The 13429-nt window shown below is 32.3% G+C and overlaps 2 protein-coding genes and 1 pseudogene across 3 annotated transcripts; all 3 read left to right on the top strand.

Annotated features, from left to right (window-relative positions):
* Positions 1 to 3193: 3193 nt before the first annotated feature.
* Positions 3194 to 5147, top strand: LOC145571440 (fructan 6-exohydrolase-like). Its single transcript, XM_081630472.1, has 5 exons — positions 3194 to 4051; positions 4131 to 4289; positions 4424 to 4665; positions 4769 to 4859; positions 4950 to 5147. Exons 1-5 carry the CDS (start codon positions 3194 to 3196, stop codon positions 5127 to 5129), a joined length of 1530 nt encoding a protein of 509 aa, XP_081486598.1. The 3' UTR covers positions 5130 to 5147.
* Positions 5148 to 6102: 955 nt separating this feature from the next.
* Positions 6103 to 8886, top strand: LOC145571439 (fructan 6-exohydrolase-like; annotated as a pseudogene). The gene is made up of 6 exons (XR_014096576.1): positions 6103 to 6295; positions 6634 to 7501; positions 7585 to 7743; positions 8031 to 8275; positions 8417 to 8507; positions 8588 to 8886. The product of XR_014096576.1 is annotated as a fructan 6-exohydrolase-like (transcript).
* An 812-nt stretch (positions 8887 to 9698) lies between these two features.
* Positions 9699 to 12333, top strand: LOC145571438 (fructan 6-exohydrolase-like). Its single transcript, XM_081630471.1, has 7 exons — positions 9699 to 9865; positions 10025 to 10033; positions 10127 to 10980; positions 11181 to 11339; positions 11443 to 11684; positions 11855 to 11945; positions 12041 to 12333. The coding sequence occupies exons 1-7, from the start codon at positions 9739 to 9741 to the stop codon at positions 12218 to 12220; spliced, it is 1662 nt and encodes a 553-aa protein (XP_081486597.1). The 5' UTR covers positions 9699 to 9738; the 3' UTR covers positions 12221 to 12333.
* The last annotated feature ends 1096 nt before the right edge of the window (positions 12334 to 13429 follow it).

The following is a 13429-nucleotide window of genomic DNA, read 5'->3' as shown; positions in this document are numbered from 1 at the left end:
ATTTAATTTCATATTTTAAGAGATGGAGAGGCCAGTATCAATTGCGTTGACGAATGTGTTAATATATAGCTAGTGGTGTGTTGTACATGGGTTTGGCTTATCATCTAAAGAAGTAATCATCCGACAAAGGCAAATTTAAAATCATGCATGCATGTAACTCGCTACATTATTCTAATCAACAAATCTCCTCTCCCTTTCACCAAATATCATTAATCCAAAATTTGCAATTTGTAGGAAGCTAAGAGCTGTCCATCTTCCACATCTTATTTTATTTAGTTGTTAAAGGATACGTTCAACTTCAATTTTGATTTTCTGGTTAGGTGTATGGGTCCCTAAATCCATAATTTAAACAATTAATTGACCAGATCTTCTCATCTCTTTCCTCTAATATACACTATAAGTAACCCTAAGCTATATTATTCAAACATGTACATTGCTCAAAATCGATCATCGTGATAAGCATGAAATCAATTTTGTTGCTTATTTCTCTCTTCCTTGGTTATGGTGATGTTGAACTCCATGCCTCCCTTCATTCCGATGATCCTTATAGAACCGCTTACCATTTCCAACCTCTTAAGAATTGGATTAATGGTACGTTTTAATTCATCGATATGCATTTTTTTTAATCTGAAATGTTAATATATATAGTTCGTATTGTGATCATTATATGCCTTTTTAATAAGTGTGTGATGCTAATTGCTAATTAAGTTGATTAAGTTGATGAGACAAATGCTTTGTTAATATGATACAAGGTTATTATGCCGTTTATTCCTATTTATTATTGTGTTGGCTTTAACATGTGACCAGCTATATATATACTGGCTTGGACTAGATTAACTCAATCACCTATCTCACATGCATGTAATTTATTAACTCATCATCTTAAATAAATCTAATCTCCCGTCATTTACTCCTAATATTGGGTTGAATTTAACACATTCCTAGTTATTTAGACTCTATTTCGAGTCTCATCCCTATGTTGTTGGGTAAGCTACCCTTGCTTCTTTGCATCGTATGAATATGCATGGTCGCATGGTCGCATGGACGTCAATCGTTTATCACTGTGAATTTGTGATGTATATTACTAAGTTACCTTATTTATTTTTTGCCAATATTTGTGAATCTTCTTGTTTGTTGTTACTCTTGAATCTTGATCTAATGCAACTTTTCACCTTTGGTTATGTGATGGTGGATTGCGCTAATTGTATATTCAAGATCCCAATGGTTAGTGTTTCTTTCTCAAATATTTCCCAAGCTAAAGTCAACTCTAACATATGCCCAATTTACTTATACAAGTATTATTACTATTTTTAATTAATTTATTTGAAGTATATAGTAAGTTAACTAGTATATTTTTGGTATTGCATCCATTGAATGATTGAAAGAATGATGAGACGTGTATAATTTAAATGAACATTAAAGTATAATTTGGGTTAATGCAACAAATAAATACTCAGTTCTATTCAGTTCTATCAGTTCACCCATCTTTTTTATTAATACTACGAAGTTATATCCGAATTCTTGAAAATTTGTCATAGTTTCAAAAATAGCTTAGTTACGAAATATTTATAACTTTATACTAAAGGCGAACTTTGAGATGACACGTATCATCTTCTAATTTAAAACTTTTTCGCCTAATTGTGATTTATTTTATTTATTTTGCCAACTATTAACTTTTATATGTATTTGACACCAAACTTCTTCCATATATGTTCTACCAATATATATTTTCATATCTTTCTTATCATTTTTATTGGGTATTAAAGTAGTAATTTTCTATATGACTTTTTAGGAAATTTTCTATAAGACGTTAAATTATTCCTTTTTTTTTTTTTTTTTTTTGTGTCTAATTATATGCATATGTTGTACTTTGTATTTTATTTTCAAGAATTAAACCATCAACAATTTTCGATGAAAAATAAAATAAATAAAGTTGTAAGAATCTATACTTTTTGTAAATATAATGCAAATATGCAATCCTAAATAATTACTCAAATTATATATTTTTTTTAACACATAATAGACGGTATATTAATTAATCATAATGTTTTACAAACCGTGAAGCTAAGAACTTTTCAACACAAAACCTCAAACCGTTGACAAAATCTGAGGCTGATACATAGCATGAAGAAACTGATCCCCTATATGACAGAAAAATAGTGATCAGATCTTCAGAACAACAACTAGTGCCCCTCCGCAAAGCAGTAAAAAACTGAAGATTAACAAAAGCAACTGAACTATAAATATATAATTACTCAAATTATATATTTATACATAACTATGTATTTTTTTTTTTGTTTAATATTATAGGAATATTAGATAAAAATACCCATTCAATATAATCATAACAATAGAACTAATAAAACAAAAATTAAATTTTCCGTCATTCACTAAAAATGAAACAAGTAATTAATTAAATTACTCATGTGCCTATCAAAGTGTGGGACTAAAAGTCGCACGAGTATTGACCTTGATTTTATTGTTTTAATGTATTGTATATAATGAAGTTATTTTTTCTGTAGTAATAACTAAACGTTGTAATTCGTAATAAATTTTTGTAAAAACCGCACATTGCATGGGATTTGTACTAGTACTATAATAAAGCTCAAGTTTTAATTTTCTTATATGCCCTTACAGCCTTACTTATGGTAAAGATGCTGGATGAATACATTTAGCACAACTATTATTGAGTATTATTTTTTTTTTAGTTTACAAAAGGAGAAAAAAAAAAAAAAAAAAAAAACTTGTTCCTTAATTTTTCGTTTCTTATCAGATAGTTCTAGGGTTGTTCATTGTCCAAAACCAAAATGGACTGGACCGAACAAGGCCAAACGAAAGACCAAAAAATCAAAAATACAAAATTTAGACCTAGATTGGACCTACCAGTTATGCAAGGATCAAAACCATGATAATTTCTGCAACATATTGATGAGAAAATTAATAATTTAAAAATATTTATGCAAATATAATTTGATCCAATATACTAATTTTAAAAAAACTTGGATCAAACCAGATCCAAAAACCTTAAAATTATATATCTACTCGTAGATAAAAGTAAAACCATTTATAAAGTAAAGACTAGATGTCTAGATTTGTATGGGACTAAAGAAATATAGTTTAAAATCATTTACTAGTATATTTTTTTCCATATAACTACCTTTTTTTTTTTTTTTTTTTTTTTTTTACAGGACCAATGATATACAAAGGAATTTATCATCTATTTTACCAATACAACCCTAATGGTGTGGTATGGGCTCCACCAGTATGGGCCCACTCAACATCGACCGATCTAGTGAACTGGACCCCACAACCTATAGCCATTGAACCCCAAATGGAAGCCAACATCAATGGAAGTTGGTCTGGGTCAGCCACAATACTCCCAGGAAATAGACCTGCAATGCTTTTCACTGGGCTTAACTCTAAATATGAACAAGTTCAAGATTTGGCCTTGCCTAAAGATTTATCAGACCCATATCTCAAAGAATGGGCTTTGGTAGCCCAAAACCCCGTAATGTTCCCTTCATCTGAAAATAACATTAATGCCAGCTCATTTCGGGACCCAACAACGGCTTGGATACTATCGGATGGAATGTGGAGAGTGCTTGTTGGAAGCAAGACTGGAACAACCGGAACCTCCTTACTATTTAAAAGTAAGGATTTTGTTCATTGGGTTCAAACTAAAAACCCGCTATATTCTTATAAACTTAGTGGCATGTGGGAATGTCCTGATTTTTTCCCAGTTTATATAAATGGTAAAAAAACTGGTGTCGATACTTCTGTAATTGGTCATCATGTCAAGCACGTACTTAAAAATAGTTTGGATGATACTAAACATGACATTTATACAATTGGAACTTATGAGCATAAGAAGGATGCATACGTGCCAGATCTTGGTTTTATGAATGAATCGAGTTTGAAGTATGATTATGGTAAATATTACGCTTCCAAGACATTTTTCGATGACACAACTGAGAGGAGGATTTTACTTGGTTGGGCAAATGAGTCCTCAAGCGTGGCAGATGACATGAAAAAAGGATGGTCCGGCATTCATGTAAGTTTATATTCATTTTTCTTTTTGTTCTCTATATATTATGATTACGTTAAATAATTCAATTTAAGTATTAATGCAGACAATTCCTAGAAGAATTTGGCTAGATAAACACGGGAAGCAGTTGATCCAATGGCCAATTTCCGAAATTGAAGCCTTGAGAGGAAAACCAACCCGTAAACCTGCCCAAGTGATTAAAGGAGGAGCACTCGTAGAAATTTCTGGTGTTACTGCTGCTCAAGTAATTATATGCTCCGTACTTCATATATTATTATTCGCATTCAATTAATAGTAAAACAAAATAGCTTGCTAATTTCTTAGTGACCAGGCCATTTATAACATATTTGGTTGATTTTTGTGTGTTCATATTTGTAGGCAGACGTAGAAATATCATTTGGAATTCATGAGTTGAAGAATATAGAGAAATTTGATGCAAGTTGGACGGACCCACAGTTGCTTTGTAGTCAAAAAGGGGCCTCGGTTAGTGGTGGGCTTGGCCCATTCGGGTTACTGACTTTGGCTTCAAAGGGCCTGGAAGAGTATACTGCTGTCTTTTTCAGAATTTTCAAAGCCCATGACAATAAATTTGTGGTCCTTATGTGTAGTGATCAAAGCAGGTGACTATCCAATAATTAAATTTATTGATGTTATATTTAGGGTATAATCACTATAATTGGCTCAAGATTAATTATTAATTGTTTATTTATTGTAATTTTGTAGGTCTTCTTTGAATCCAACTCCAGATAAAACAACTTATGGAACTTTTATGGATGTAGATCCTATCCACGAAGGATTGTCCTTGAGAATTTTGGTAAAGCTAGCGTATTTTGCTTTTATCTATAATGGTCTAATTGTTACATTCGTGCCTTTAAGGTAATTTTTTTGTTGTTGTTGGTGACAGATTGATCACTCTGTAGTTGAAAGCTTTGGAGGAAACGGAAAGAATGTTATTACATCGAGGGTGTATCCAACTTTGGCTGTACATCACGCTGCCTATTTGTATGCCTTCAACTATGGATCGGAGAGTGTTAGAATTACTTCGTTGACTGCTTGGTCTATGAAGAAAGCTAAAATTGCTTAGCGTTTTCAATTACCCAAATACTCGAATGTTCGTTTGATCATTCAAGCTAAGCTACATCTGTGACTGTGTGAGTGACTTGCAAATGGAGAAGTTGAAGTAGAAATACTCTTGCTAACCATTGGAGCACAATGTATAAATGATTTATCTTATATTTTAATCATTTCATTCCAAATATTGAGATTATATTGGATTTGTTTCATAGTGTATTTTCACAATATATATTTAATTGTTACTATTTATTATAAAATATAGATAATAAGTCAAAACCGTTCTAAATGCAATTCAATAAGAATATCTTTGAATTCTTCTCTAGTATTTTCCCTAACTTGTAAGGAAATTTATACTTCCTCCATTTCTTTTTAGTTGACAAGTTTCTTTATTCACGTTTGCCAATGTACAAATTAAAGCATTAATATCTTTAATTACCGATAAGTAAAAATTATAAAAAGTTGATAATTTGAAAACATACAATGTGACGGATCTAACAAGATCCCACTTGACTATATTTTTCCTCATATATAAATCACAAAACATGGTCAAAGGAAAGTATGTGAATAGCGCTAAAGTCAAAAAGTGTCAACTAATAAAAAACGGAGGTAGTATGAAAGGTAAAATATTCTAGTTGAACCGTCCCTCAATTCCCCTTCATTCCTTCTGAGATTAGTAATTAGTAATATATACAATGTACAAAGCCATTACAAAGCATATATGCAGTTAGCCTAACATATTATCTAGGAGAATAATATACATGCATACGCATACAATAATGTATTTTGACTTTGAGCTTATATTATTGGAAGTAGTATTTATACAAGTATGCATGTATGGAATTGATAAAACCCAACAATTAATTAATTAATTAATTAAATATGAGTCATCATCTCTTTTCCCCTATATATACCCTAGCAAATTAATACAATTTTGCAACCCTAAACCATAATTATTCATCTCCTTAGCTTAATTTCCTACACATATGGCTTTGTTTTACTCAACAAAGCTTGTGTGTTCCCTTCTGCTTTCTTCTCTCCTTCTTGGCTATGGTGTAATCGAGCTCCAAGCCTCCCGCCATGTACAAAATGTTGCAACTTATAATCAATCTCTTTTATCTGACGATCAACCATACCGAACTGCCTACCATTTTCAACCCCTTAAGAATTGGATGAATGGTACGTTTTACTACAACTATGCTTTGCATATTATACGTACTTTGGTATATTATGAAGCTAATTTTGTGAAAAAAACTGACTAGAATTTTTGTTAATTTGTTCTTCTCTTTGGTTAATTGATGATGAAATATGCTAATCCATGCAATTTGGAAATGATGTAGATCCGTGTGGTTAGTTTTCCTTACCCTTCAAGAGTATATAATTATTGTTGAATTGTCCTAAACTCATCACTAGCAAGCAGTTGATAATAACAACTTATATCACATTATTCACATGCAAACTACGAGTACTTGATAAGAAATTAGTTGGTGACATAATAAATTTAAAATTTCTTGCAGGACCGATGATATACAGAGGAATTTATCACCTATTTTACCAATACAATCCAATTGGTGATGGATCACCCGATGGTCCTCGTGTATGGGGCCACTCAACATCATTGGATATGGTCAATTGGACTCCACAACCCATAACCTTGCAACCACAAATGGTATCGAATATGAATTGGAGTTACACTGGGTCAATCACTATAATTCAGGGATTTAAACCAGCCATTCTCTTTACCGGAATCACCCCTAAAAATGAACAAGTCCAAGATTTAGCCTTACCCAAAGATTTATCCGACCCATTTCTTAAAGAATGGGTTTTGGTGCCTCAAAATCCATTAATGTATCCTACCCTAGAAAATAATATAAATGCCAGTTCATTTAGGGACCCGACAACTGCTTGGATGTTGTCAGGTGGAAATTGGAGAGTGGTTATTGGGAGTAAAATAGACCGTCTTGGTTTGGCTTTATTATTTAAAAGTGGGGATTTTATTAATTGGGTACAAGTCGACCACCCTTTATATTCATATGTTCAAACCGGTATGTGGGAATGTCTTGATTTTTTTCCCGTTTATAGAAATGGGTTACCAATTGGTGTTGATACTTCGGCTATTGGTCCTGTTGTTAAACATGTGCTTAAGATTAGTTAGATGATACTAAGCATGATATATACACAATTGGTACGTATGATATTATGAAGGATGCATATGTTCCTGACGTGGGTTTTGAAAACGATTCGAGTTTAAGGTATGATTATGGTAAATATTACGCTGCCAAAACATTTTATGATAGTTCTAAGATGCAGAGGATACTGCTCAGTTGGGTTAACGAGTCATCGAGCTTGGAAGATGACATTAAAAAGGGATGGTCTGGAATTCATGTAAGATTATTGTGCTTTCTAGATAAAATATGATATTAAAATAATGGTGTTATGTTTTTAAAAAAATTTCAATTATAATGCAGGCTATTCCTAGAAGAGTTTGGCTAGACACATCAAGAAAGCAATTGATTCAATGGCCAATTTCAGAAATTGAACTCTTGAGAGTTAACCCTGTCATATTACCCACCCAAGTGCTTAAAGGAGGATCAACCATAGAAATTCCGGGGATTACTGCTGCACAAGTAAAAATTTACATTTGCGCATCTATAAATATTTGTGTAATTTTATTCTCTTCGCCTGTAGTTTATTGCAGTAATTTTATTTTTATTGATTAAAAGTTAAAACTAATTTTTCTAATGGCAACTTATTTTAATAATTAGTCCGCCTTTACAATCTATTATATAAAGTAATTGATTTTTACTTATTAGTAGTAGTATAATTAATTTACGTTCATATTATTGTGGTAAATGCGTAATTGGACATAAAGTGGTAAATGTGTAATTGGACTAATGTTTAAGGACATTTACAGGCAGATGTAGAATTATTGTTTCGAATTAGAGACGTACCAATCGTTGAGAGGTTTGATGCGAGTTGGACCAATCCACAATTACTTTGCAGCCAAAAGAGGGCCTCAATAAGTGGTGGGCTTGGCCCATTTGGGTTACTCACTTTGGCTTCCAAGGGCCTCGAAGAGTATACTGCTGTTTTCTTCAGGATTTTTAAAGATTATGACAATAATAGATTTGTGGTTCTAATGTGCAGTGACCAAAGCAGGTAATTTGTGGATTTAATTATAATTTTTTTTAACGAAGTTTGTTATTCAAAGTTGATTATGTAGGAATAAGTCATGGATGTAAATAATTCGTTTTCATTTTTAATTAGCACATACTCGTATTTCATATTATAAATTTGCAGATCTTCTTTGAATCCAACACCAGACAAGACAACATACGGAACTTTTGTAGATGTCGATCCCACTTTTGATGGGTTACGTTTAAGGATTTTGGTAAGAAAACTTTACAAATTTGCATAATAACATTACCAATTAGTCATTACGTGCTTAACAAGATTTCGTGTTTGTGGCAGATTGATCACTCTATTGTGGAGAGCTTTGCGAGCAAAGGGAAAAATGTGATAACAGCAAGGGTTTATCCCACATTGGCAATATCTGATAAGGCGCATTTGTATGCCTTCAACTATGGGAATGGCAGCGTTGATATCACTTGGTTGACTGCTTGGTCTATGAAAAAAGCAAATATTGCTTGATTAGAACAACTTGCAAATCAAATCACTGCGCTCTGCTCGATCCTCAACATAAATTACTATCTTACTCTTATTGTATACGTTTACCTTAAAAAACAATTGTTTATATTATAATATAGTAATATATTCATTATCATAGAATATGAGTTGTATTGAAACTTTGTAACAAATATACTTTGGGAAATGAGAATATATAGTTTGAAAAAAAAAAAAAAGTTGGTAGCTTATGTAATCATTTTAATAACATTTTAATTTAATTTATACTTCACATATTGCTTATTACTTGCTTCTATGTTACAATAGGAGATCGATTGGATTGAAATTTCTTGTAAAACCACATGTTCTTCATTATTATATATAAAAGCTATTGAAAATTACAATTAGAAACTAGTATTAAAAATTATTTATATACTAGCCCTAAAAACATAACTTACACAAAAACAAAATCAAGAAGTAAATTTAATTATGTTCAAAACACAACAACGTTATCGAAACATTTATCCAAGAATGGAGTTAGCTATAGTCGTCGAATCATGATCCTCTCCCTTCGTTCTCATTGAAATTGCTAACCGCGTACTCTTAGATGTTACTTCATATATAGTTGATTAGATTAGTTGTGACTTTGTCCTAGAAGTCTAGAACACGGTAATAACACGCAATGTGGACTCGATCTTTAGTTTCATAACTCATTAATTCTTCATCCCAACTGTACAATTTCTATTGCTGAATTTTTTCAAAATAATACCACGCACCAATGCACTATCTTATGAGCTTGACGTCCACTTTATCATAATTTCCTGGCCCAAATTCATTTCTATTCATAATGATTGACTTTATGCACGCTAAGTCAACCCTTCAAGAATTGAAGATTGAACGTCCTCTTTGTTTCTATTAATAGCCAATAATAAACTAACAATATTGCTAGTTAAAGTTTGTTTTCTTAACCCACTAAGCTTACACGATAGAGTACAGCAATGATCTTGTGGCTTATTTCTCTCCTCCTTGGCTATGGCGTGTTCGAGCTTCAAGCTATCTCTCCGCCTAATAATCAACCTTATCGTACTGGGTTTCATTTTCAGCCCCTTAAAAATTACATGAATGGTACGTACATTATACACTTGCGCACTAGTATCCGTACTTTAATTTATATGTATATTTTTCAAATGAATTAAAAAATAATACTTCATATCTATATGCTATATGATATGCTATATATGGTGCAATGTGTTCTAATGGACGGACATCGGAAAATGCAAGCAGATCCTAATGGTTAGTTGTATTTTATTTCATGTTCATTTGTTATTTATACTTTTCAAGTAAGTCAAGGTACGTAATAAGTCCTATCTGATTTATCTCTTATAGGACCAATGTATTACAAAGGATTGTATCACTTGTTTTATCAATACAACCCCGTCGGCAATGGCTCATCCAACGGACCCCGTGTGTGGGGCCACTCAACATCGACCAATCTCATTGACTGGACCCCACAACCCATAGCTCTCCAACCTTCATCTAGTGGAGAGAGCATGTATTCAGGATCAACCACTATTCGCCCGGGAAATAAACCATCTATTATTTTTACTCTTCACACACCAAATCTAGAAGTCCAAGAAATGGCCGTGCCTAAAAACTTTTCAGACCCATACCTTAAGGAATGGATTGTAATACCCCAAAACCCGGTTATCATTCCTACCCAAGAAATTGACCCATTAAATTTTAGGGACCCAACGACGGCTTGGATACTGCCAGATAGCACATGGAGAGTGATTGTTGGTAGCGTAAGCAATAATCAAGGAATGGCATTATTATATAAGAGTAAGGATTTTATTCAATGGGTTAAGGTTAACCACTCTTTGTATTCGGAACAAAATAGTGGGATGTGGGAATGTCCTGATTTTTTCGCTGTTTATAAGAAGGACAATCGAAACGAGTTCAATACATATATTACAAATGATGGAGCTAAGTATGTGCTAAAAGCGAGCTTAGCAGCTAATCAGCATGATGTTTATAGTATAGGAACATACGATCTTAAAAATGACCAATTTGTTCCTGATCAAGGGTTTGTTAATGACTCGAGTTTAAGGTATGATTATGGAAAATTTTATGCTTCAAAAACATTTTATGATGCTGCTAAGAAGAGAAGAATTTTATTTGCTTGGATTATGGAATGCATCTCGGATGCAGATGGTGTTACTAATGGATGGGCCGGGATTCAGGTGAGCTCATTGAATTTTTTTTCTCCTAACATACATATTACAAATTTTTCAACAATATTATCATGCAATAAACGTTACTTTTTACATTATACCAACTCTTTTTTTTTTTTATTTTTTTTTATTTTTTTTTTTTTTTTTATGTAATTAAGAAAAAACATGTCATTTGTGTTGTGCCTAAGAATAAAACAACATTGGTGTAGGGGATTCCAAGAAGCATTTGGCTTGACAAATCTGGGAAACAATTGATACAATGGCCAGTTTCCGAACTCGAAATGCTAAGGGAAAAACCAGTAAGCTTACGAGACAAAGTAATCAGTGGAGGATCAATTATAGAAGTTTCTAACATCACTGCTGCACAGGTAAAAGTAAAGTAGGAGTGTTATTGGTTAATTAATAGTTAGTACACATTCTTGATGAATAAGATCGAGTTCGCTAATCAGTATTTTCATGTATAATATGCAGGCAGATGTAGAGGTATTAATTAACTTCACTGACTTGAAAAATGCTGAAAAATTCGAGTCAAATTGGACGAACAATCCACAGTTATCTTGCAACCAGAATGGATTATCCAAGAACGGCGAGTTTGGGCCATTTGGGTTGCTGACCTTGGCTTCCAAGGGCTTGGAAGAGTACACTGCCATCTACTTCAGAATTTTTTATGATAATAACAAGCATGTGGTTCTTATGTGCAGTGACCAAACAAGGTATACTTTCTACTTTGCCTAATTAATATAAGCATTGAAATATGAAAGTAGTACATATATACTCGTAGTAGTATATCTGTAAAAAATGTAGTAAATATTGTTGTAATCATAAATGTTGCACTAATAATGTCTTGAGGATGATCTTCTCCGATGTTCTGTTTGTTATGCAGATCTTCTGTAAATACGAATCCTGAGAAAACATTGTATGGAGCTTTTATGGACGTAGATCCAACCAGTGAAGGGCTGGCCTTAAGGGTTTTGGTAACTAAATTTCTTTGTTGCTATTTTCTATCAAGGATATGATATACAACCCATAATAATAATAAGGTGTTTGTTGACATTTTTCTTTGTGACAGATTGATCACTCTGTGGTTGAAAGCTATGGAGGAAAGGGAAAGGCGGTAATCACAGCAAGGGTATATCCTACGATAGCAATTGACGAGAATGCCCATTTATATGTCTTCAACAACGGGACTAATAGCATTCAACTCTCTAAATTGAGTGCTTGGAGCATGAGCAAGGCTCAAATTGCTTAATTAATGATGCTAATTAATGTGTTTACTTTAATATAAGTTAAATAGATTTAGTGTTAAGAGTTGTGTACTTAATTAGTTATTTATTTTGAATTTACTCATATACCATTTACATTAATAATAATGTTACGGTGTTACCTGTTTAACTTTTAACGTATGAAATTGATTCTCAATTCTTATTTTTGACCTAATCTCTTATTGTTGGTACTTGATATATTAATGGTACTTGATATATAAGTGTTTGTATATTTGTATATTTGTATTTGGTCAATAAACAATTCTTTTATTTGTTAATTTTAGTCATATACTCCCTCCATTCCTATATTTTTGCCTCATTGCCATTTTTTTGGTCAACTTTGAAAACTTTAATCATAAATTATCGTTAATCTATAAGAGATAATATAGCCACGTGAGATATTGTAAGATTCGTCTCATAGTATATTTTATTAATATCACGTTTTTATAATTTTTACGTGTATGAAATAAAGACATAAACGTTTTAAAACACATTTTGGAGCCCGTGAAAAGTTAAATGGGGCAAAAAAATAGGGATATAGCTAGGGAATATAATAATAGGCGTAGTTGAGTAAAAATCAATGTAATCCCTCCGTTTTTAAAAGTTAATCTTTCTAATTTCTTTTAGCATATTCACTAACATACATTACATCTATCATTTATATCTTAGAAAAATCTTCAAGACAAAGCATGCAAGACCTCACACGAATAAGAGTATTTCTTATGTGTTGAAAATTTTTGTATATATAAGATTTGTCTAATTAAAATTCCAAATGAAAAAAAAGGAAAGTACTCCCTCCGTCCCTAAATTACATTCCTCTTTCTCTCTATTATGTGAGGAATAAATGCTAGAAACAGGAATGTAATTTAGGGACGGAGGGAGTAATAATTTTAGATTTGTCTAATTATATCTGAGTTTGTCCTAGAACACGGGATGTAGTTAGGTAAAGGACACGTAATGTAGTCTTTAGTATCTCTTTAATTCTTCACCCCAAAAGTGTAAAAATTGTATTGTTGTACCTCCTTCATATATATGATTACCACGCACCATATCTTATCAATTTGACATCCACTAAGACTAACGCGGACCTAAATGATTGAATTCATACACGCACGCTAAGTAGATCGTTCAAGAAGATTATGCATACCGACCACTTTGTTTCTATAAATAGCAATATAATGCAAGATCTAATTGCT

Source organism: Chenopodium album, chromosome 12, assembly GCF_948465745.1.
Source record: "Chenopodium album chromosome 12, dcCheAlbu1.1, whole genome shotgun sequence".
Classification (NCBI taxonomy): Eukaryota; Viridiplantae; Streptophyta; class Magnoliopsida; order Caryophyllales; family Amaranthaceae; genus Chenopodium; species Chenopodium album.
The sequence above is the reverse complement of the archived record's forward strand: the minus strand, read 5'-3'. Positions and strand labels throughout refer to the sequence as shown.

Excerpts from the sequence above, each read along its gene's own strand:
- LOC145571438 (XM_081630471.1), top strand. The coding sequence starts at position 9,739 with ATGATCTTGTGGCTTATTTCTCTCCTCCTTGGCTATGGCGTGTTCGAG. Across the intron at positions 10,981-11,180 it reads ATGGATGGGCCGGGATTCAG|GGGATTCCAAGAAGCATTTG; the intron begins GTGAGCTCATTG and ends ACATTGGTGTAG. Across the intron at positions 11,685-11,854 it reads ATGTGCAGTGACCAAACAAG|ATCTTCTGTAAATACGAATC; the intron begins GTATACTTTCTA and ends TTTGTTATGCAG.
- LOC145571440 (XM_081630472.1), top strand. The coding sequence starts at position 3,194 with ATGATATACAAAGGAATTTATCATCTATTTTACCAATACAACCCTAAT. Across the intron at positions 4,290-4,423 it reads CTGGTGTTACTGCTGCTCAA|GCAGACGTAGAAATATCATT; the intron begins GTAATTATATGC and ends TCATATTTGTAG. Across the intron at positions 4,860-4,949 it reads GATTGTCCTTGAGAATTTTG|ATTGATCACTCTGTAGTTGA; the intron begins GTAAAGCTAGCG and ends TGTTGGTGACAG.